The 26,027-nt window shown below is 38.8% G+C and overlaps 1 protein-coding gene across 1 annotated transcript; it reads left to right on the top strand.

Moving 5' to 3' along the window:
* RND3 (Rho family GTPase 3) lies at positions 1-25,510 on the top strand. The gene is made up of 5 exons (XM_072418143.1): positions 1-330; positions 1,241-1,328; positions 19,830-19,939; positions 21,038-21,172; positions 22,892-25,510. Exons 1-5 carry the CDS (start codon positions 181-183, stop codon positions 23,141-23,143), a joined length of 735 nt encoding a protein of 244 aa, XP_072274244.1. The 5' UTR covers positions 1-180; the 3' UTR covers positions 23,144-25,510.
* Positions 25,511-26,027: the final 517 nt, after the last annotated feature.

Here is a 26,027-nt window from a genome sequence, read left to right as displayed (position 1 = left end):
AACAAAGCTCAGTCACCTCTCTATTGGATGGGAGAGCAGCACAGCTCCGGAGCTGCGTGGATATAGCAGCAATAGCTGCAGCCAGGGACCTCTGGGGGAATTGCATCTGCTTTACAGCACCAAGCTCTCTCTCTGCACAACTTCTGTTACACCAGAACAAGGAGGAATAACTTCACCTCAATGAAGGAGAGAAGGACCTGCCAGAAACTGTCCAGCAAATCTATGATGGATCCCAACCAGAATGTCAAATGTAAAATTGTGGTGGTGGGAGACAGCCAGTGTGGCAAAACTGCTTTATTGCATGTGTTTGCCAAGGATTCCTTCCCAGAGGTAAGTCACTTCCCCAGCCAAGCTCCTGATTTACTGCCCCATCTAGTTCCCTAAGGGTTAATAAATCCCCCCTTGCTTCTTAATCTTTCACTCCCCCTCCTCTTTCTTCTCAGGGGTATATCATTACTTCTCAGCCCCCTGGGTTCCGTCTGTCAACCACAGTTTTTTGTTTTTTTTTGGTAATAGGATTTGTTAGCAGCGATGTTGATAGATTGCAAGCTCTGCAGGCTAGATTTACAGGAATCTATATTTCTAATCTTTCACTCCCTCTATACTCTCCTTTCGGGCATTTAATTACTTCTCATCACTCAGCCTTTTTTTTAAAACTAGTATATTATCTGTGTCGATGGTAGATTGCAAGCTCCTATGGTTAGATTTATAGCTGTAATGTTTTATGTATGGTTATAAATTAGTAATGGATGCATGTTGTGCATGTGCAATGCTTGTTAAAAGCAGGGGTGCATACAGTCATTGAGAGGGAGTGACACCCCAGAAATTTTAATGAGATTGATTTAATTATAGGCAATGTATAACATTTTGGGTCTTAACTCCTTTGAGAACAGGAGGACCCTCTGAAGTCTTTTCATTTGTTTTGTTGAAAAATTGCCAGTGAAAACAATTTGAAATTAATAAGGGGGTCCTAGAACAATAGCCCACCGACAGCTGGGATGGCAACCTAAAATTCTGAACATCACGGTCTACTGAGTTAGGCAATAAATTATTTATAATGCTTTCTCCCATAGGCATAATTGCATATTATATCACAGTTACGAATAACCATGGCAGTTGATGTGATTGTTTAAGTAATGTTGGCGTTAACTTTCAGATGGGTTGATTGGGGCAGATGACAGTGGCACTGGGTAAGGTTATGACAAGTGACATAATCCTATTTTTGTTTTCTTTCTATCAGAATTACGTGCCCACTGTATTTGAGAATTACACAGCCAGTTTTGAAATCGACACACAGCGAATAGAGCTGAGTCTATGGGATACATCTGGTAAGGAAACCAACATTTTAACATCTCAGGAATGTGCTTTGTCATTTTTGGTATCAGATTGTAATGTTGGGTAATATTGACATGGGGAAGGGGGAGCATTAAAGTGAACTGTACCATATCACGGTGGGGTATTGCCTTCCAAGGCTGCGTTCAATCAAGGGCACTTCAAAATCCCAAGGGGTTCTGCAGCAGCTGTTAAACATAGAATCCACACCTTAGATGGTTAGACAATATGATTTTACATCTGCTTTACATTTTTTTTTTCAATTTTGTAGTATAAAGGATCTCTCAAAACTCCAGGTGCCCGACCTGTGGCCCTTTGGTACTTTTTGTTCAGACCTGAATCCCATATGTCCGTAGTGGGCAATTGACTTTTAAGAGATTGGTAATGGCAATAATATCTTACAGTCTCTTGTAACATGTTCTGAGCCACTAATGTAGCATTTCCACAATCTCCAACTGTCATTGTTCTATGTTTGTGCAGTGTTTGACTTCTGTAGCATACACATGTGCATGTATTACATACAGCCCCATGGTGATGTCAGGGGCCACAGCTGAAGCCGTCTTTTAAGTAGACTTACCCCTCATTAAACAATCCATTGAGTTTACATACACTGCCTCTAACAATTTCCTGTAGCATGTGTCTGCAGTCCCTAAAGGTCTTTTTTAGCATACACTTTGTGGACCCTTGGTGATGTCAGAGGTTGTAGTTGTTGCACCCCTATACCTTGATGGTAGGCTAAAGCTGCGTACACACTGCCAATTTTTGTCGTTGGAAAGGATCTTTCACGATCCTTTCCAACGACAAGGGAGTGCACGATGCATGAACGGTGCTGTACATACAGCACCGTTCATGCTCTATGGAGAGGGGAGGGGGAGAGCGACGGAGCGGCACCCTGCTGCGCGCTCTCCCCTTCACTTTCATTACGATCAGCTGTCGTCCATCGTCCGTGGATCCGGCAGGTCGGTCGTCCGGACGATGGACGACACCGACTGTACACACGCCAGATTTTCGCCCGATAATTGGCCGATGCCGATTATCAGGCGATAAAAATCTGACGTGTGTACGTAGCTTAACCCTACCTAGGCACTCCATCCAGGTTATTCCCAATCCCTTGTACTAGAGACTTGTTAGTATACCTATAAATAATTTATTCCATTCTAACACATTGTTATCTGCAGATAGGTGGATTGCTGCAGAACCTCTTAGTAAGCTAACAATTGCTCATTATTATTCCTTGGTACATCCAGGCTTTCCAGTAATCCAACCTTCCTCTCTGTATTGACAAGCTGCTTTTTATGGTAGCGTCTGATTGTTAAACTCGCAGCTCCTCTGGGTCCAATTGCCTCTTGGAAGCAGACCGCTCAATCTTCATCTTGTTCGGAATTTCTCTGGTATGAAATCTAAGGACATACTGATTGCTTTGCCTCATTTATTATTGTGAAGGAAAAAAGCTTTCTGCATTGCCCAGAGTAGCCAGTAAGAATTGTGCTCTCATCCCCCAAATACTGTGAGGGGTAATCAAAGGTTGTGATTGGATAGTACACGCAACAAAGGCAGTTCACTGCGGTGCTAACGTGACAGTGTGCTGTAGAATTTGGAGGTTTTCTGAGAATCCCAGCTTCACATTCTGTTCTTGTATATGTGGCTGACTATGATGTAATGTGTAACGGAACAGTTTAACACATGTGAAATGTATGTTCCTTGTTTGTTTGATCTCCTATGAGGTTGACTTGTGGTATGCAATTATGTGAAGACCAAAGAATTTCATAGGCAGCATCTGAACTGTGGACCGTTGATATAGGTTCTTTTCTTTTAATGTGTAATTAAACATTTTATGAAACGTTTTATTTATATATTGCAAATTCATAAAATGGAATGTCTGCAATTATCTCAGTGCCCCATTCCCAAACAACATATTCTTAATGTACCTGAAAAGGGAAAAAAACAAGCTAAACCTGCCTTTCCCCACCTTCTTCACATGGCATGGATGAAGTCACCGCCAGTGAGCAGGTAAGATCTTGCAAGAAGACAATCTTGTAACAGACTGGAGTATCTTGCAAGATCTACATGCTCAGGAATATTTTCCAATTTTTTGTTGCCATTTGGAACTCTGAAAGTGGAGATCACTATGGAGTACAAAGAAGATCAGAGGTGATTTTTTTGCAACCTGATCACAACTGTTTTGGCATGTCACTTTTTAAAATTGGTGGGAAGTGGTCCTAATAGAGTTCTTATCACCAATTTAGGGTAATTACAGTACCTCTCGTCTCCACTTTTAAATGTGTGCTAAAGAACAAAACCTGTCCCTACAATGGATAGATTTAGCATTATTAGAGCAAAGAACAAGTTCTGTTCATAAACCAGACAAGACAGAGCTGTCAATCCAGAAAACAATGGGCAGGACTAGGTGTAACCAGGTGCTGACTGACAATCTACAGGGTTGTGAATTAAAAGTGACAATGCTTATAACACACCTGCTGCAATATTTCTTCATCCCACTGTAGTGTAAGAAGGTCCAGACGAGTGGCAACTCTACTCTGGTTTCAGGAACATTGTGGCATTGTTGCCACCCCCATTGGAAGGTGCATTAGGTGGTCATTACTCACAAAATCAACAAATATTTTTAGGACTTTGCTGGAAGACTAAGAAAAAATCGATTTAAATATAAGTTAGGTGCTGTAGCACATATTATAGGAGACCTTGTTGTGGTTTTTTGCAGGTGATTGCAGTAGGGAAGATCTAGACTTCATGCTTCCCTATTTAATGTACAGTGCTGCGTAATATGTTGGCGCTATATAAATCCTGTTTAATAATATTAATAATGCTGCAACAGAAGAAATTCGACTTTATGGCCCGGTACCCAAGAGATATGCAAAGTATTTTACAGGACCCCACTGAAAAAAACAGCTCTATGTTTTACAAATTTGCTTTAAATGCAATCCGGCAAAAGTCAGTGTGTCCTCTATATTCCCCAAATACTTATGCTGCCTGGCGAAACATAATACAAACAAGAGAAAGGGCCTTTGGGACACCTTCCCTGAGCCCCATAGCTGCTACATAGGCTAATTTGGATGGTGTTTTATGCCCTTGAAGCAGTTATAAGCTAGATCTGTAAAAAAGATTTCGGCAACCTTGGGCTCATCTATTGGGGGATTCCATGCCCTAGCTCTCTGGATCCTGGAGGTGTCAGTACTATGGGGTTTCAGTATAGAGATACCTGGACTATTTTTTTCATAAAATTTGGAAGAATTCTAGTTTGCAAAAACCTGTATAGAGAATATTTGCAAAAATGTAAATAGGACTTATTTATAAAGCCAATGGGTGCTTTTACAAACAGGTAATATTTTTCATATTAACTGGGCCCAATATTGAATGCATCAGCACATCACAAAGAAACAAGTCTAATTAACTGTTTTATATAACATAACAGTGAAAACATTTGGAGCTTCTTCATAAATAAGCACAATATATTACAATTACTGACCAAAAGAATAAATGTTTTGGTATTGTGGTTTACAATGCAATATCCAATATTCCAAATATCAAATGTTTCTAGAAAGGAAGGGTTGATCTTTAAACTAACATGAAATCCTGCTGTGTACCTCTAAGACACATTAATGACCACCGTTGTAGCAATCTATCATGTTTGCACGAGGCACCAGCAATAACTTATTAAAGTTTTATTTCTGCAGTACTGTCAGCAGTGTCAGATACCCCCCCAACCCATACACATACACCCTGTATGGTGCTACAGTGTGTTGTGGTTGTGCTGTATCACACAATAACTATGGGACATTTTGATGGCTAATATGATCATATGTATTATTTGTGTCTGTTTTCTTTTCTATTACCTTTGATATGCTGTCCATCTGCATTTCCAACCTTATTTTTCATACCAAGGCTTGTATAATTCTGTATGATTTATTATGATCAAGGATCACATACATATTTAGTAGTTCCTCACTATAAGAAGGCGAGTTTGAGCTTGCAATGAAAGCAATAAAATTTGGGATAGAAATGCTAACTTACTTCCATCATTATATTGGCTGCAAATATTTGTGCAACATAATCCTAATTCCTTAATGCAAAAACCTAAGGTGCAATTTACATCTGGCCATAACCAGAATGATTGGGCTGTTTGACCATTACAGATGTATGGCCAGATATCTGCATTTAGGGATCCCCCGATACATATCTACACCATAGCACAATGGTAATGGTCATACAGTATATGGTGCTATATACTTGTGTTGTGGTTGTACAATACTGTACACATAAGTTGTGGTTATTGAGAGGCAGCCATTGTAATTTGACTTGTGCATCCTAGCCATTGTTGACTTTGACTGGCCATAGTAGATGGCTCTGTGCCTTCTTGTTGATCAGCAGATGGGACCTAAAAGGGCCTAGTCAAGCCTGTAATTGATGTGTGTTTGGACACATTAACTCATAGTTAGGCTTGAGCTACAGACATGAATTTTAATAGCTCATTTCTTCTACATTGATAGAACAAATGACTCCCCGTGAAGTAAACTACACGTATTGAATGTAATAATGATTATTCAAACTCTTCTATGATCCTGCACTATACAAATTAGTCTTCCTGCATATTCAGGTCAAAGTGGCAGTGTTTCTGTAAAGTCGCTGCTGGTCTGAGTGTTGCCTGCTATGGTGGTAGAGGCTGGATGGAGTGAAAGGGGCTCAGGTGGCTATTTTCATAGACATCACATCACTTTGCCCTATGTGGCCAAGGTGACGGTGTCATTCCAACCAGTAGCAATTTTAGTATTGTATTATAGGATACTAAAATTATTGCCCATATGGTTTTAGCCTTCAAATCCAACTCTTAATTGACCTTCACTGCACTGTCACTAATTGAAAGCTCATGGCTTCAACACGTCTTTGTCTTTTGCATTCTGTTTACTGATTAAGTGAATGATTAGGTAAAAGTAATTTGCAACAGCTCAAAAAATGTCTATTGTAGTCCAACTTGATAGTAAGAGATTCAGATATGTTAGTCATTATTATATCCGGTATAGACTGGCTTTGTTAATAACTGGTGATACTGAGTGGTGTTTATATTGCTGTTGTGCCATTATTCTCTGATTGTGAATTCAAGTGTATTACAGGCTGCTGTGTTGAAAATGAATTGCATTGATCCAAAAAAGTGTGTGTGTGTGTGTGTGTGTGTATGTACATAGTGTTCATATATATATATATATATATATATATATATATATATATATATATATATATATTGTTCAATGTACACATCACAAGTAGATTGATCCCGGGCAGGTATCCTGGTGTTGTAAAGTTTATTAGCCTTTAGCAACCAGCATTGTTTAATGAAGTCAGATTTGTGAATAGTAATTCAAGTATTTATATAGTTTTTGCATACACCCCTTGTGTTAACTTATTTGATAGTCCAATTTTTTTCCCATGGCCATCAGCATTGTTTTGATAACAAGCAGTACAAAACTGACATTACTATCCACTTTGTTTAACAATCTGTTACTAGACATTTTGTCATTGATTGCTGCTATTACTGTAGCGGAGGAGTCTGTGCTCAGATTAGAACTGGATCATGTGACTCCACGCGGGCAGCCTTTAAAATAGATTTCATCATTATGTTCTGCTGAAATGTTGGGCATATCCAATAAGGGTTTCAAGTAGCGAAACGAAAAGTGCAGTAACCCAGATCAACCAATCGAAATTTAATTCACTGAGGCTGGACAGATTATGTTTATGCACATTGATTCTTGCATTGTTTAATGAATAAATTTATTTCTTTTTAAAGCCATATCTTTTAAAGTTGTAGGGGTAAAAAATATTTGTTGGTTTAACCAGCCATTGTTGCATACTCATTTTTATGGTGAGCAAAACTGACCCAAAAGTCACCCTCTTGCCTATCTTAAAAGTTGACTTGTGTGCATCCTCACTTTTAATGTTTACTGCTCTCCCCCACCTCTTGGTGCTTTATATAAAAAAAAAAAAAACAGTTGAATAGTAATATTATGCAGATAGAACTCTCCTGAATTTATATGAAAATGTATTTGAAACATTCCTTCTGGGAATTGAGCAGTCGTAAAGATTGATGCTAGAATTGCTTTTCCAGCATGTGATCTAGCCTGAGGATCTGTCTTTTATTCTTGCTTTTTCCATAGGGTGTATTGTGGCCGTCTCTTCCCCCCTTCTATAGTAATTTGTTCCATAGTAACTGTTTAATGTAGATGAGATCTGCAGGCAGCTTAAGGAAATAGTTGGAATTCCTCAGATTTCTGGCGGCTGCTTTGCTGACTGTACAGCAAGGCTATGCTGGTGGAGTGTGACCTGATGTGTGTACCAGTCAGTTTTAAGGTTGAGTAGCTGGTCCACGAACTACTTTTAATCATTAGCGAACCTAATGACCTCTGCTATATATACTGTAGTGTCTGGTGATGGTGGACCATCACCTCTGCTTTGTCTTTTTCAGACAATCTGATTGAAAATGCAAGCACTTGCATTGACACATTAGAGTGCATTAAATGCAATTTTAATTCACAATAATCTAATTTTCCACATAATTATGTATATGGTGCTATCACCTGTGGCATGCTTCAAGTATTTTTAAACCATGTAGATTATATAAGTCACAAATGGTAAGAGGTCCCTGTCTATGCAATCATGTGCATGTTAACACATAGCTCAAACATGGTTTGTGAGAAATAGGCAGCATCGGTCATCATGTTCAGCAATCAGAAAATGTTCAGGTATTGGACAGCCTAAAGGTTGAATATGTGTGCCTGGAGATTCCCAGTTCATGAAATTAATTTATGTTTGGAATGAACAGGAGGTCTGGATTGTGATGGTATGGGAAAGCACATGGTAAAATTAGAGGCTCAGGCAGTTCCGGTATTGTGCTCTGTAGTCTTTGAACAATAGCAAGAGACCTGGCTGCATGTGTCACATAACTTCCCTGCAGAATGCTGTGTAACTTAGCTGGGATTGAGTAGAGAGATGTTGACAAATGGGAGATGACCTCTGATGACCTGCCAGACACATTGCAGGGTTAAATAGGAGGGGGCCTTCACTTCTGCAGCTTCAAGGACATCCTGGTTGACCATCCAAGGCCTTGTAAGCTGATCCCAGGGGATGGAGGGTGGGGGACATCCAAGTTCCCCATGCAGGCTCCTGAAAGCTGATCTAAGGACATGGGGTGTGGGGGAAGGAAGAGAAATGGGAAACAAGGAAATTATCGCAGCACGTTGTGATGCATTCCTCTGGTGTTTCATGCTGCTATTTTTGGGTCTGGCTATTCAGAAATCCACTGTTTTTAATAATAGTTATTTATTTTTGCATAGGATGAATATTTTATTTTAGGTTTTCAATTAACCAGGCCAGGCGGGTCACCGTGGTGCCAAACCTTTCTGATTGATCCTACAACATATTCACCATTTTCAATTTAGTTAAAAGCATTATATTCAAGGCCTAGAATTAAATGCCATTATAGTCCGTTCAGAAGTCACAAAGCATTGCAATTTTGCATCATATGCCACACAATGCTCCAGTGTGGCTTTTATACAAGGCTGACGGATGTAAGGGATTCAAAGAACAATGATGACATAAAATAAATAAGGTGAAATAATCAATACCAGTAAGATCTGTGAAAGCTAATTTCTGATTACTATAGAGTACTCCGTTTTGTTGTACAATATGTGGTTGTCCTTTTATATATGGAAAGTATATTTTCATTAAAAAAATGCTATTACTATTGACCATAACTGTGTAAACAACTGTAATGCCCATGTGGATTCTCTTTCAGAGGTTTAGACATACAAATGGGGAAATATTTGGTTTCTGGTGATGTTTTTATTATTGGATATCAACAAGAAGTCAGGTTAGGCTTGCTTGGCACTTTTACTAGAGAGTTAGACCCTGAGGAACTTATATAAGGTAAGCAGGGAAATCATCTCACCTTTACAATACTCAATTACTGCTTCTGAGTTACAGGAATTTCCAGAAAGCTCAATTATTTGATGCCCCAAGCTACATCTTGCAGCACCTGATAGGCTCTCTGATGGGAACGTCCAAGACTGGGCCCTATTCTTTGCAGACAGAAACTGGCTTTCACTTATTGGTCTTTTTTCTTATCATGAGTGGCCTCCTACCTTAATCCTGGGAGCCCATTTCATTCAGACTTCTCACATTTCGAAATTGTCCTAAGAGGTTCTTTCAACTTTCTAATCTTTAGGTTGATGGTTTTGTTGGTGACAGTCCTACTGGAGTCTTATCAGCATTCCTATGAAATAAGTGACCCCTGAGCAAAGCCCAGGGAGCAAGCATGTGGTTGGGTGACTCCAACACTCTTGATCTCAAGGCTTCCTCCACATATGACCTTTTACTCTTTTACCAAATAGAAGGAAGTTTTCCTCCAGTCATAGAGCAGGACCGTTGCTACTGTATGTAAGCACCACCTGAGGGCTCATGGCCCAAATTTAGGATGTTGGGTTTACCGAATAGATTCAGGATATATGGGTGTGTGTTGAAATTAGGGTAATTTTAATGGCTCCATTTTGGTATTATGGGTATTGTTTTAAAGATTAGGTTATTATTTATGTATAAGGGTAACTTCATGGTTAAGTTTTAGGGTTTATTTATTTTTTAGTGTTCGGGATTAGGGTATATTTTGGGGTTAGGAACTTTCTGCGGGCAAATGTCCTCTTCTAGGTTTTGGGTACTTAAAACAACACGGATCACAAATGGGTTTTTCCACTGTAACATGAAAAGAAATGTTATATTCCCGCTCAGTGCCTCCTCCAAAGGCTGCTTGAGTAATGATGCAGAGCCACTCCAAGACTACCGCCACCTATGGAGAAGTAATGGGTTGGAAATATTTGGCCCGTTTAACCTCTTCTGAAGACTATATTACAAAGTGCTGTGATGATGTGTGAAGTATAGCATTTCACAGCAAGTAATCCAATTTCATTTCTCAGAACCTTAAAAGATAAATTCTGAGGGGCATATGTTCATTCTGCAGATGGCTTTTTACCTCATTAAATAAACTGTGCAAATAACTTACTGGTCAGTGTTGACATTTGAAGTTTTATATCTGTGTCTTCTGCTTGGATCCATGGTTTGCGTCTGCGTCCTTGTTCCTGCTACAGATTTGCACATAAATGGATGAGGATCATGGGTTTTATTGTTTACTGCAGCTGACTAAAGCCAAAAGCAATTTAGAGTGTGAATCAGTTCATCATAATGTGTGTGTGTATGACAAAAACATTTCATTTTAAAGAAAGGGAGCTGTTGTTTCACCGTGTCCTTACTTTAAATCGAAGGGATTATTTTACAGTTACCAATTGGATAAAATTGGCTGTAAAGTAGCTACTTTTCCGTACACAAGAACACATTCGTGTATAGGGCTCTATGTGGGTTCCATGATTTTCAATTTACTGAAGAGTAAGTATCATAGTTTATCTTGGAGAGAAAAATGGTGATAGGTGGAGCTTTGTACTGAGACATAGCTGATGATTGCTTAACAAATTCATAAAGCAGTGGCAATGTTGTCAGCCAACAGAAGAGTTAAGAGCTAACTGGATTGCTTTGAGCATCATCATGTATTATTTTGTATTCTGCATATTTAAAATGGATAAAATATAGGAACATTACTATCCACGTTGTGATTCTGTTGCACCATTGGTTGCTTGCATGTGACCAGGCTGCATTGCATACTGTTGAATTAATTAAAAGGCCACCGTCCTAATGGTTACCCTTTAATCCAGAAAATCCCCACTCTTAAGTGACAGGGTGGCCTAAATTAAAAAGCAATATCATCTAGGCTCTTTTTAGCAGTCCTAACTTTGTGCAAACTGTTTACAATTACCATCTCCCAGACCCAATGAGACAAAATCCTTGTCAGATGGTGGATTCCAGACGCAAGCTCTCTCCGTCGTTTGAGAAACCGCTTTTTGAAGAGTTCGCCTTCAAAGGCACAGTAAACATTTGTTTTTTCTTCCTCCAATTTATATGCTGAGAATTAGGGCGGCTTTATACTTTTCAATTTTTTGTGTGTTTTTTTTCTCTAACACAGTTTATATGTGGAAGGTTCTTACGTTTTAATTAAAAATGTTTGCTATCTCCAGCTCCTTTGTGCTGGGGATGGAAGCTTTGAGCAAAGCATGGAAGTGATTAAAAAGATCTGCCAAAATATGTTGGGCTCCCAGAATACCTGGCCGACATCCAGGAGTTGAGTTGCGCAAGTCTTCCCTGCTAGGACATGTAGGGGCCCTGTGTCTAGCGACAATAAAGAGACTTGCATTGTTCAGCAGTTATATATTATGTATATTCTGCAGGGCTGTTTGTGTGACATTCCACAGAAACCATTTCCTGGTCCTTGTGTAAACTGTGATGTTTGTGTGGTCCTGACGAGTGTTATGAAATTTCTTAGCTGGATGGGGATGTAGCTGCACCAAAAGTATTTCATTCCTTTGATGAGTTATATCAATTTTATGACCAGGGGAGCTGAAGGGGGTTCAGCAAGGGTAATTGGCCCAGGGCCCATGAGACCAGAGGGCTTACATATGAATACTGCTTCCCCGTTGTTTACAAGCTACATGCCTATTACATTCTGCAAAGGATATAGCAGCATTTCCTTTTACTACTCAGTCTGGGTAACCTAAGCATATCCAAACTCAAAAATGTGATCTATTACAACTAAGTCATAGATGTGGTGGCTGCATGCCTCAAGATTTGTTCTTGGTTTTTTTTTTTTTCATCTGTGATCCTACCAGTAATGCCCCCAATGTTCTGCGGTGATAATGCACCATACTGTATCTATAGGAGGAGCAGCATTACCAACCTAAGGCCAATGCTATGGAAAACCACCCCTCTTCTTTTCCATATCATAGAGGAAAGATATTTTGTAGTCCACAGAGAGAAAATATAGCAAGTTTGAAACGCAGGAAGTTGGCATCTCTCTGGATTTCTCGCAGTTTTAACACGTATGTGACAGATATATTAACACTTTCAATAAAATTTTACAATTTTTGCTAAGCTCTATTTCATTTTAAACATAACCATATTGTTACATTTTGTAAAAAGTACGGTATGTATAGGCAGAATGTAGTCCACAGTGGTCCCTGTGCAGAACAGACTTGGGTACCTTGGAATTGCCCCTTTTGGTTGAGGAGGATTCAGGGACCCCATCCAGCGGCACAGTTTGCACCATCCTATGTCCGCCCCGGGGTGGAAGGTGTTCCATAACTTGGCAAAAGAGAGTTGCACAATGCTAAAAATACTGCTTGGGATTTCAGTACAGCAAAGGTATGGTCAATACAATAGAAGTACACTGAATTTCTCCACCACTGGGTCCGTGTCAGTGGTAAGATCCCTTGATTTGGGCTGAAGGCAAGTATAAGCCCAGAAAACCTGTATCTGTTGGAGATATGGGGGCTTAAACTGAATGTAAGCCCTAAAAGTAAGTCTCTCAAATGCACTTTTCAGTTTGCTTAATACACCACAAATGAAGTAGGTGATACCACGTGCTTACAAGTTCAGAGCTCCTTCATATCGAAGAGAAAGTAGGAGCATTCTAAATTTGTTTTTTAAAAACAACATTTAATGACAAAAACGCCAAACAGAATGATTCAACTGAAATGACTACAGAGTCTCTGGTTAGAATTAGTTGCATTTTCTGTATTTTCATTCCATGGAAAGCAGATGGAGATAAAGGAGTGATACTAACCAAAGCTGGGGATCTTTACCACTAAATTCCACTTCTAAAGATTCCATTTTCCTGTCATTATGGCTGGAATCCAGGAGGCTCTTTCCATGTAACCAATATGGGTGTTTCCTTTTAAACATGTGTATTGAATTGTATTCAGGCACATGTCCAAGTTTGAAAGCTGTTGGATTTATCATTTTCATTGTGCATAGTTTGCGGCCAGCCTTTGGTAAATAAATGAGTATTTAATTCCCAAATACCCCCAAACAAACCACTGCTTTTTAACCTTTCAATTGCCTAACATGAAAGTTCGAAATCCCTTAAGGTAACACAAGGAATCCCATCTGACCGCCAAGGTACCACTAGGAATCCCATCTGACCACCATCATACTAAAGCCTGACCTATCACAATGGTACTCATTGTAAATGGTCACTGTAATAGTGGTTATCCCAGTAGTCGGCATTGCAAGCTAAATCTGATAGAATATGATCCTAGAGCTTGAGTCAGAAAAATGTTTTAAACATCTATTCATGATTTGGGTAGAGACCAGAAGCCCATTCTGTTCTTTGTAGTGTGTCCTGTTTTTGATACATTTTGGTAATCTGTGGTTTGAGTAGAGATTCCTCCACAATGGGCTTTTTTTCAAAGTGAATTCCATTTGCTGCCCTTTGGCTGAACTCAGATATGTGTTTACTATCAATCAGGCTGTTTGCGATTCCTTGTGGTTTATTATAAAAGCCCCATGTCTACAGCATTATGTTTACTTTCCTGTTTGTGTCCGTTCAGCTCGCTTGTCTATCTGATTGGCTCTCGATGATGGCTCCAGGAAGGAGGGGGTACATCTTCATCTTAATTTACAGTGGGGCTTCGGTAACTGAAACGTTTGAGCTAGTCTTTTAACTAGATGTCTGATCAATTAATAACGCGCTCTAAGGGAAATCTAAACATATGCATTTTTAATGAGCGGTAAAGCATGCAGACCAGCTATTGACTTTTTTTTTTTTTTTACTAAAATAGCTACTCTCCATTTGTTTTAGTAAATATTATGGAGAATCCACCATCATCTTGCTTCATAATAAATGTGGACATGGATGGAGGTGGTAGCTCTAGTGACGTTAATCTTTAGGATATCAGTCCACCTATTTATTTAGTTTTTGGCAAATGATAGAGAGTTAAACAAACAGACAGCTTCTCATATCTGTTGGAGACCCTACTGGTGAGATAACTGATATCTAAACCCCAAGTTATGGGCCTTCAGCCATGCTGTGGTCTTTAATAATGAGAGTGGCTGGAACACTCAAAGGTGGGCAGAATTTCACAAATCTCCAAGGTGAACAAAACCATAACTGGGAATAATGTCAGGAAGATCTGTTGGCGTGCCCAAGACCCATGAGAAGCCAAGGGTTGTCTCCATCTTTTAAGCTCCAATTTCAACTCAAATATTAATTTTGGATGGACTGGCTTTTACCTGGGGAGTATTTTCTTTAGTTGGCAGCTTCTAGGCTAGAAAAGTGTTTGTTTTGAATCATACAAGTATTTGAGAATTGTAATCCTGTTTTACGTGTTTGAATTCAATATTTGTAAGCTATGGAGAGAACTTAACCATGGCCACTGGACTTCTGCCAGCACATTATACAGCTGTGTGTTCTGGAATATTATCTGCTCATGTGTCCGTCTTCTTGTCTGTTTTTTTAAGTGGTATTAACATTGTTTAAGAGGTACTTGGAGTTTTTCCTCAAATGCAAACTGTTGTTGGATGTACATTTTGTACATTTTGGTGTTTTTTTGCTTGTATACTCTATAGTATGTTCTCTTAACTTGAAAAGTCCTTTCTAATTATTTAGCTTTAATTAACATAACTCCTGGTGATGGTGGCTGCTCAAACACTTACAGAAGTGTGGTGGGAATGCTTTTTTATTGAATTCCAATTGTTACTTTGTTGCAAATGCATTCCAAAGAAGAATGTAGGAAGCCATGATATATATTCAGCTGTTGGCCCCATCAAGAAACCCACCTTAACCAATGGTATTAGGGTTTATGCATATAGGCAAGAAAGGACTATAAAATAGCTGCTGGAGATCTTCAGCAGCAAGATGTAAAACGTGAGAAAAAAAACCTGGAAACCTGTAAAACAATGACAATTGTTTGGTAACTGTTGCTAAGCCACTAGATGACCATCCCTTGCCGTATACATACACATACTTAAGCAAATCAATTTTTGTGAATCTGTTGCAAGGTTTCATACTTTGAGCCTGCACCAGTTCTGTTACTGGCAATCAGCACTAAACTAATAACTTGCAAATGGCAGCAGTGTTGTTAGCCTTCTGTGTACACTCCATCAGTTGACCTTAGGGCTGCCTGGGGTCTGCAGAATATATTAAAAATGCATATTAAAATGGATTTGGAGTTCACATTCACAGATAATAAGGTATTGCACTGATCTAAATGCAACTATTTCCAAGTTAAAATGAAGTTGAAGGTGTTTTGGCTGACAAGTGTTTTTTTATGCCATGTTTTAATAGCTTTACCGTCCATTGCATTTCTTTAAAATGCACCGTTTGCACATCTTTCAGTCAGCTACCCAACCTCATTTCCCAAAGCTGAGGGTTTCAAAATCATCAAGCAGACAGCATGATTGATGTGTTGGAAATCTTCACTTGCCTGAGGCTCCAACGGCTATGATGTGCAGATAGGATTGCTTGGGGTCCCAGCACCTGTCACACTGGCTGTGATTACTGCTACAAATTGAGGACAGCAAAAGTCCGGATGAGTTTAACCCCAAGGGAAACCCATTCCATATGGATTGTATGCTGATAGGAGCTCAACAAGCTGACAATTAACAATGAATTCTAATATCTACACCTAACATTTCATTACATCAGCCAGATGACTAATGGTACAACTGGGAGCATTTTTTACAGGATGTGAGATATGACAGTGAAATGAGATGGCAATACCACACATAATTATGCAAATACTGCTTGTAAATGAGACTATTACAGGTGTTTGCTTTTAAATTGGCAACATAAAATGTAAAATCAAGTTAAAATCAAACATCATAGTTTCTGCATTTTACTTGTGGGGGAAATCAAAATATTAGTGTGTTGTGACCACTTCTCCTAAATAGTCATAGCTGTAGTGGTAGGGGGGGGGGAGCTATAATTGTTGGGTGTCCTCCACTGACAATGATTTTAAAGCAGGTGAAATGCAGAAAAGGAAAAGTTCAGGGTGTCTTGTTTCAAAAGATTTGCTCATTTGTATAATAATTGCCATTACAGCTGTAAAACCTCAAACCATGCAGAGTAAAGCAACAGTTTACTTTTAAAGCTGGAATCTGATCAAGTATTTAAAAAAAAAACCCTCCTGTGTGGGTTGTGAAATGTGAGCAGGACCTTGAAATCATAACTTAAAATATGTCTTTGATGGGTTGAATGTCCATATGGCTAAATCGAGCTCCAGTTCCCCTTTGGCTCAGCATAGCTGTTCAGTACTGTACATGCACATCCCATTCTTAGTAGACCCTAATAAACATGCTTGCCAAAAGTGGTATATTAATAAAAGCTAGTCATGCTCAAGATTGTACCCCTCTACCAGCCACTAGAGAAATAACATCATCTAGTATAAGGGTATAGGTAGCATGAAGGGATCAGGGGCTATTGGGTTTAGCTTAGTTAGATTTAGATTACCTTTTAAAACAGAATCTCTGCTGCACCAGGCTTGCTACATACACCTGACCTCGATACCGCTTTGCCATCACGTTTGATAAGTATGCTTTGCCTTGATACCCTCTGCAACTCCAGGTTTGATATGTACTCTTGGCCCTGATACCCTCTGTGCCACAAGGTTTGCTGTGTGCAATTGGTCTCAATACCTCTTTGGTTTTGGGTTTGCTTTGTGCACTTGGACTCAGTAGTCCATTTTTTGAATTAAATTTGGTTTGAAAAGGACATTTCAGTATTACTTTCTTGTTGTAGTGTAGGCACAGCCACTAGGATTTTAGTTTTATCATTAACATACCATTTTAGTGCTATGAAACTTTAAGCGGGAATGTTTAAAAAAAAAATGTAACACTAGATAGAAACTTGTACATAATCCTTTTTTTTCTCTATAGCTAGGGCTTGGGATCTGACAGGTATCTTTCGCATGAAACTAGGGGACATGTATGAACAATGTACATCTGCGGTTATAAATGCAGATTTAAGAACCTGAAGATCGCTCAGTGATTAGCATGACAAACACACCATCCTATGCCACGGCTGATTTCTGGGAGCAGCCCTATAAGTTGTACATATATGGTAGGCTAGGATGAATCTGCAGTGATTTCAGCAGGCAGGTATGTGAGTGAGAAGTCCCTGCCTATTGGGTGAGGCTTGTGAATATGGCACATGGTGTTCATTGTTTCTGCTCAGTTCAATCCGGTTACAGATGACGTTTCCCTGTTGGGCCTGTTGTGCAATAATGTCTTGACACAGTCAAGGCGGGAGGTTTGCATTGCTCTCTTTGAAGCTGTAGCTGGGATTATCCTGAATTACTAATAAACAGAGTTTGTCATTTCACAGCTTGTCAGGGCTGAGCTTCCCATAGGGCTGCAGCTGGAATACTGACTACACCTCTTCTCTCCTTTTGTGGCAATGGAATAGACAGGAATGCAGACATTTCTGATAGGGGATCCTAAAAGGGTTTCTATGACTTCACCGTAACATCACCATGTTCACTACTGAAAAAATGGTAACTGTGATATGATAAACTTGATGGGCACGTTAGCATTTGCCAAAAGCATTCACTACTATGAAGATAGAGCATGCCATAGGCCAAAATAGTGATCAGTGCTGTTTGTTTCAAACATGCCGATCAGCACTACAGTTGTCACTTTTGAAAGGGAGCAATCTCAGCCACAATGTAAGTGCCCTTTCCTACCTGCGATGTGAAGCAGTCTGGTTTGACTCTCCTGGGTGCGCAACAAACTGAAATTTACCAAAGAGAAATTAACCAGACTTGCACACCATGCAGCTGTGTGCACAATATAATTCCTTTTGGATGGGACCACAGTGAACTGCTGCATTCACAGCCCTGTGTCTATGACTGTTCAACATAACTTTTAAATTAATTTTTTTTTCCATAACTGATATTTTGGCCAAAAATGATGGCAGTCATTGATTCCATTCAACTGACTGGAGCTTCTGATTGCCAGATTTGGGTTGATTTTACAGTATGGTGATGCTAATGAAAAAAAGCACCTAAAAAGTGTTTGTATATTTTAATTTATTCACCGGTTAGTAAAAAATAGTGCGCTCTTTGGGTCTATTTATAAGTGTCAGTGGGCTCAGTAATTGAACTTTCATAGTTAGAAGCTGCAATAAAACACAATTGTTTTGTAACACTGGAAGCAAAGCCAGTGCAATTGTTTTGTAGCACTGAGAAGAAATATGCCTGCACCTTATGAATTACAAATTCTATATAAAAATATTTATTTTAAACATAAATTATTGGTAAGGATATTTATATCACACTGATGTTTAAATAAAAAACAAAACAAAATTCCATTTAAAGCATGTTACAGCCCAAGCCTTGCTTAAAAGGTGACGCACACTGTCCAATATTTATGAACTGTGAAAGCATGTCATTTTTATTATCTGCAACTGTGAAAAAGTCCTTGTATATAGTATATATAGTGTGTATATAAGGCTAGCCTGGAACACTGTGTGGAATTTAAAATAACAGTTGTAGGTCCTAAAATAATCATGTGGAACATTCACTTGTTTAAAGTAATTTGAAACAGAAGAGAGAAGTATGTGTGGAATGTTCCAGGGTGAGATCATTGGAGTCTTCCCTTTACTGTCCTGCGGCAATCATTCTACACGTTTCCCCAAATAGCCTACATCTCAAGGATGGCCTCGTAGGTGTTCAGTGGGAGCGTAAAACATATTTATTTCTTTACTTGTATTTACTTAGCTCCCAATTGCCTCTGATAAGCCTGACCTCTGTTTTTCTTTAATTATCACTCCTAATGTATAGCCTAGCCTAATGTATAAGCTTTTATAAATAAGTAGACATTTAAAGTAGATGCCAAGGCAAACTAGCAGTATACCACCAAGTGCCTTACCATTTCCAGCTTTGTCACTATATGTGTAATGGGTCTCAAGGGCTTCATTGGTGGCACTCAGCAATTCTGCCTCTTTTGGTGCTGTCATGACATCCATTTTGCTTTCCTGCAGCCCATAGTATCTCTCACAGCACAGTAAATCCCTGTGTTGCACCTGTTGGGTGTTCTTCAGACTGGATTTCCATCAAATATCATATGACTACTAAATATATATTTATAAAACTATATATGTGTTACAAGCTTAAGCCTCTGCAGCAATCAATTTTCCTAGGCTATTTCTGTTGAAATTAGAATTGGTCAGCCTTAGGTATGTACATACGTTAGGTTAATGTCACTGGGAATTATCTTTCCTGATCATTGCAGTCACAGTAGAACCAATGTGTGTTGTATACACATCTCTGTGCTGTTCTATGGAGGAGGGAGGACAAGCAAGTTGCACCCTGCTGTGTCCTTCTCCATAGGTAAGTATTGTGTCCCTGCTCGGTTGTTCATTCTTCCACCAGGATCAATCAACAACTTTAGAGGAGAGATGAACATATCTCAGACAGACATCTAATATGTGTATTTAGCCTCCGATACTTTAACATCAACCGTAACAAGTGTGTATAATAAGAAACAAAGAACAAATGATAAGTAACAAACATTGATCAAATATGCAGAAATGGTAATTGGTATATTCTCTGTCTTTTCAGGTTCTCCTTATTACGACAACGTCCGCCCTCTTTCATACCCAGACTCCGATGCCGTCTTGATATGTTTTGACATCAGCCGTCCTGAAACACTGGATAGCGTCCTTAAAAAGGTAACTTCCTTTTTCTCGTACATTGGAACTGTCATTACAGCCCCTTAGTTTGCAAGTCAAAAGCGTAGATTGTTTTGCCTATTTCATCTCATTCAAGTGAGTTTTGTGTCATGAGCTTAGCTGAAATTCAAATGAAGTTCTGAAACAAGAAAACATCAATATATAAAGATCCCAAAATTTCAAAGTCTGGAATTCCTTACATCCTAATGGCAGAGCTAATTTTACTCCAGATTCCCAGTTAAATACATTTTTAACTTTAATAAAAATACCAAAAAATATGCAGCCTTTCTGCATTACTCATCAAATCTCAGACACTGTCCAGCAGAAGGTCCACAGAGTCCAATATGTGTTGCCATTAGCCTGTGCTGGTGGCTAATACAACTGAATAGGTTGGAAAGTAGAGGTTGTGAATGTCAAGGATGGTTTAGGGGTGAGTTGGCTGCCAGGGTCATAGGCATTTCATATCTTTTTTTTCTTACATAGCTATGTTTCTAAAAATTGTATTATGCATTATTTTCTTTGATCGGCATAGGCGTAAATATTGCTTATGAGTTTTTTTTCTTTCAATCTGTGATCTTGGATTGCACTGACATGCTCTTTGTGCACTGAATTACAACAATTTAGAAGAAAAAGAAAAGCCTAGGGTCATGTGTTTCCATTGGCAACTATATAAAAGGCCTAAATAGATATGGGAAGTTTAATTCTTGGCACATTAGATACCTGTCCATGAATTTAAAGAGTTTAATTACAAAAATACTGTAGTTGGATTTTGATAGCAAGCAATAGCATTGAAAGTGAATGATCCAGGGACATGACCCTACTATAAAAAGAAAAGCTTCAGTCTGACTTGTAAAAAGATACCTTAAAATGTTCTTAGTAGTCTCTGTCTCTGGCGGGAAGATTTTCTTTACCAGTGACACCCATCACAGCAGTACAAACCTGTCAGGAGTTCTTATCCTTTCTCCTCTGCTTTAACAAGAAAAGAAAGTTTTTTGCCTGGAGTAGGTCAACCAGTTCCTGTTCTTTCATGTCTTGAGTGTTATCTTTTTTATCTATATCAGATGAATTGTACTGATCTCACATAACATTCTTTTGCAGTGGAAAGGTGAAATTCAGGAGTTCTGCCCCAATACAAAAATGCTGCTGGTTGGCTGCAAGTCTGATTTACGAACGGACCTCACAACGCTAGTGGAACTGTCCAATCACAGGCAGACGCCAGTGTCTTATGATCAGGTATGTGAGCCAAGAATGTTTTTTTTTTCTTCTAAACCTTCACAACTATGTAAACAGCTTGTCAAATGTTTGAGGTCTGTTGACGCCAGCACTGCTTCCTGTACGTTCTGCATAATCAGTAAAGTAAAAGGTTTTAAAGCAAAAATATTCCTTTAGCAAGAGACAGACTCGTTTTTTGAAGGGAAACCACTTGATGGTCCATTTGGCCTGGGTCTTCAATTTATTTGTTGATCATCTGGCTTAGCCTTAATAAATACTTGTTCCAAATGTATATACCAAATGGGGTTCCCTAAAATTAGTGATGGAACTCTGTGGTGCCGTTAGAGTCATATTTTAAAATAATAGGGGGATTTAAGGTAAATGTTGACAACAAATAGTGATAAAATGGGAACCATGACTGTGTGCAGCACATGGCATAGGTACACTCTGAATGCCTTACTATTTGAGGCTTTGGCTTGGCACCATGGGATAGGACCATGTACAAACATAAAGGAAAAATAACAGAAAGTTTGGCCATCAATGTGTTGCTTAGTTGAGCATCGATGTTGACTGTTCAAGCCTTATCTCAGGGACCATAGTGACTGAACCCCTTTCGGTAGTTCTAACCCTTGGCTGTATAGTATGAATATATAGATAGATGTTTCTCCGTTCTAACAGTAGGTAACTGGATATATTATTTTTGTCTTTCATGAAGATCGGGTGCCATTCATTGAACCTGCATTCTATCAGTATAAAATAAACACATTTGCTGCTATACCTACCTTTTGTATTTGTGGGTAGCTTGAGATCGCTCTTTTGTGTTCCCAGCTGATAGCTAATCATAGTTAATGCAATGTTAAGTAATTACAGGTCTGTATGCTCTAGTTCAGCTTTGTCACAATGTGCTATCTAAATCCACCAAGATTTCACATTAAGTCGAGATTATGATCACAGGCTTTTGTAGTTTTTAGAAATGTTTGCCCTCTACAATTATCATGTTCGACAACCATAAGCAATTTCAATGACTCAGGAGCTGCTTCTAAGTTATTGTTATGTAACTTATGTGTTTATATCATTACCTTTAGTAACTTTTACACCATTTATTCTAGCTGCTTGTTTGCATACAGTGAAGTTTTGGGCTTATATTTAATTTAAGAGTCCTTTTTATATGGCAAAAAAAGCAAAAATAATTGTGTTTTAATACTGCCTTCTGTTTGCATACTTTTTAATTGGATCAGAGGATGAACTTTAAAGAGACTCTGACACTTTGAGATGTGGAAATTAACAGAGTCTTTTAAAAGTTGAACGTGTTGACATTGCGGCTTATCTCCTAAATAATATTATCATTACTATTATTAAACAGTATTTATAAAAACCAACATATTATGCAGTACTGCACATTATATAGGGAATATGCTAGTAGCTTGGCTGTAACACTGATCCATGACTACAGTATTATCTTACTAACCTGAAACAAAAATGCAAGAAATCAGAACTTTCTCATCCCCAGGTTTGGCCTGGGTCAGTAACACTAAAGTCTAAAGCATAAGGGATCAATATGGCGACCTAGCAAGTAGCAGGTTCAAAATGAGAAGTCGCCAATGGAAGCCTTATGGCCTTTATGGCCAGTTTAGTTTGTTCAACTTTGGAACACTAATCATTGCAATGTGACCCTTTTGTCCCACCAGTGTTCTTTCTAACTGAGCTTTTTTTTTATTTTTTTATTTTTTTTTTCTCTAGGGTGCGAATATGGCCAAGCAAATTGGAGCAGCCACTTACATCGAATGCTCAGCCTTACAGTCTGAGAACAGTGTAAGGGACATTTTCCATGTAGCCACACTGGCATGCGTCAATAAATCTAACAAAAATCTCAAACGGAATAAAACTCAGAGAACCACAAAAAGAATTTCCCACATGCCTAGCAGACCAGAGCTGACTGCAGTGGCCACAGACTTAAGAAAGGACAAAGCTAAAAGCTGCAGCATAATGTGATGAGCGTTTGTGGTGCGGTTCATATGAAGATTTAGTGAAGGATCAATGAACGGAGCAGTCAAAGAGGAATTTAATGTTGGGTAAAGCCAAGTTGATAAGGATTTTTTCACCATTGGTACTCAAGAATGCAGCATGTTGATGGTGTCGAAAAGAAAAGTTGGGTTGTTTTGCAGACGCAATTCGGAGAGAAGCAATGCCAAAAGAAAAAAAAAACAAAAAAAAACACCCCCCAGAAATGATTGGATCATGTAGATGGATGGGGGAAAATGTCATCTTCATCACTCTAAAATGATCGATCCCAAGTTTCACCTGTTTCTCTTTGTATTCTTTGGCCAAGATAGAGTACCATGCTTACTCAACGCTGACTCAAGTGATGCTGTTTGCACTCTGGGACACCATTCTTTTATTGACTCACATTGCGTAGGTGAAGACCACAATGGTCAGTTAGGATCTTCTACAGAAGAAGGACATTTTTGGAAAGTTCCTCTTTGACTTTCCCATTTGTATAACGTTCTTGCACAGCTACGTAGGCTAGATAGTACATGGTACTTTTTTATTGACTTAGCTTTTTAATGTGATAGTTTATTTTTAAGATATGTTTAGCTGTTATTTAAACTGGCAATGAACCAGAGATTGAAACGTGATAGGCAGTTGGTTTATTTTATGACAGTTAAAAAGGTGCTAGACACATAAGTTGGTGTCAGTGGGTCGGTGACCCTTCCCTGATTATCATATTCGAGAGAGACTCTGAAACATGAACAGTTATTAAAAGTCCAGCTTCAACCAAAACTTTGAATAAGGTGGGCAATTCCCCACCTTTTCCCAAAAGTCAGAAAAAGAAGTTTCAGCTGGTGCTTGGTTTTAATTGGCATTTGATCTCCCTGTCTGCATTGCAAGTATTTAGTAAAAGCAGCGTAATAATCAAAACATCGTCCTCCTCACCTAATCTAACACAACTGTATGAGAACCTGAATTACTTGTCAGCCATAATGTGTGACCATTCTGTTTAAAAGGGGTAAAGGAGGACCTGTCAATTTGGTAGTCTAATACTGCAGAGAAAAAGGAGAGGAAAGGATGTTTTTTATTTTTAAATATTTTTTGTTCTGTGAAGGTTTTAGTGTATGTTTAAAGGCCGGGCCCCTGTTTAATGGTTACATTGTAGGTAATTTGCAACAAACACTAATATTTTTCAGAGCAGTGATGTCAATCTTACCCATTCTAGACCTATACCAAACCCAGGAGCAGACATAGGGAGATGCAAAATGTGCTGCTGCAGGAGGGCTTTGTATCCTTATTAGCCACAAGGAACCCCTTTAGATGCCCTAAGTCAGTTCTGAACAGGGGCCCACTTTTGGCTACGTTCGCCACTGTTATCTTGGCCTCGTTTTAGATCTCCAATACCTGCAGTGATCAGCAATAACCCAATCATTTGAGGGCTTTAATGTTTAAATAATATTGACATGCTAATAATTGTGACCATTATCACCAGTGGGATATCTTGGATGTTTATGGTCAGTTTACATCCATATCTGTGCAATTGTGCCAACTGTATTCAGATAAAGATAAAATAAAGATAAATTAACCACCGTGCAGAATGACAAACATATATTATTTATATTAAGATATAATAAAACAAATTTGAAACTAGTTTCACACACCTAAATATACTTAAACCTTCACAATGCAAAAGAAATTTATATCCCTCTTCCTTTGCTTTGCTATGTTGACTACAAAGCCAAAGTTTGACATTAACTCCCTTTTTTAATGCAGGATGTCGTTGAAAATATGGTGGCAATGTTTAATTTTTTCTGAGCGGTAGCTGGGAGGTCTGGTGACATAAACAGAAAAAATTCAGCTAGTACATATCTTTCTGACTCTTGCTTGTTGAATGCAAGCATTCTTTCCATTAATGGCTTCGTTATTTGAAGCGCGAGTCTGTGTTATGACAGTTAAACCCTGTGTTTCATGTGTAGACAAGCACTGTGTCATATCCGTAGAAGAGCATTAGGTGGTCTCAGGCATTCCAGTTGTCTTTCCAACCTTCCAACACAGAGAACAGGACGGGAGTGCCAAAAAAAGCTGCAGACCATCCCCGTCCTCTGCCATCTGATCCGATATTAACCACGGCAGTACTTTTACCGTAACGCAGCAATGTGCTTTGAGCAGTATTACATCAAACTATCTAGCAAGTGCTTACTTTATATTTAAATATTGTAACAAAGCAATTAAATTATATGTGTCTGACAGCTGGGCAACATAACTCTTTTCAATGTCCGTCACCTTGTACGTTTGATTTGTAAATGTTTCTGCAATATTTATTATGTTTCCTTTTTTTCCTTTTGAATAATAAAGGCTTCATTAAGGTTATTTTGTCTCATGTGTTTTAAGATGTTTTGTGTGAATTATTCATCAATGGATACACCCATACCATGATGGGAGCAATTTTATAATTGGAGGGTTTCATGCAAAAAATGGTTTCATAAAAAGTTTTAAGATCAGATACAAAAGAGATACAATGAATGTGACTCTGTTATTAATACCACTAAATGTTTATGCAGTGTAGGCATGTGAGCTGTATAGGGCTGGTTTTAGATTAGGCCAAACCAAGTAATTCCCAAGGGCCCCCGTCTTATTAAGGTCCCAATTGACAGAATAGATGGGGTACAGGAAGCTGGAATGCCATTAATTGGTATCACTGACTTATTTTTTCCCAGAACCCCATTTCATCTAAATCATTATTATGGAACGACCCCCAAAAGTGTTGCAGAGAAAAATTAGACTGCTTGCCCCGCCATACAGAGCTGTACTCTGGGCGGAAATGAAAATCCTTTTGCCAGTAAAACAACCCACATATATAAATTTCACCTCTATATTTAGCGGTTTG

Source organism: Pyxicephalus adspersus, chromosome 7 (assembly GCF_032062135.1).
Source record: "Pyxicephalus adspersus chromosome 7, UCB_Pads_2.0, whole genome shotgun sequence".
In the NCBI taxonomy this organism is placed as follows: Eukaryota; Metazoa; Chordata; class Amphibia; order Anura; family Pyxicephalidae; genus Pyxicephalus; species Pyxicephalus adspersus.
The sequence above is the reverse complement of the archived record's forward strand: the minus strand, read 5'-3'. Positions and strand labels throughout refer to the sequence as shown.

Excerpts from the sequence above, each read along its gene's own strand:
- RND3 (XM_072418143.1), top strand. The coding sequence starts at position 181 with ATGAAGGAGAGAAGGACCTGCCAGAAACTGTCCAGCAAATCTATGATG. Across the intron at positions 331-1,240 it reads CCAAGGATTCCTTCCCAGAG|AATTACGTGCCCACTGTATT; the intron begins GTAAGTCACTTC and ends TCTTTCTATCAG. Across the intron at positions 21,173-22,891 it reads CGCCAGTGTCTTATGATCAG|GGTGCGAATATGGCCAAGCA; the intron begins GTATGTGAGCCA and ends TTTTTTCTCTAG.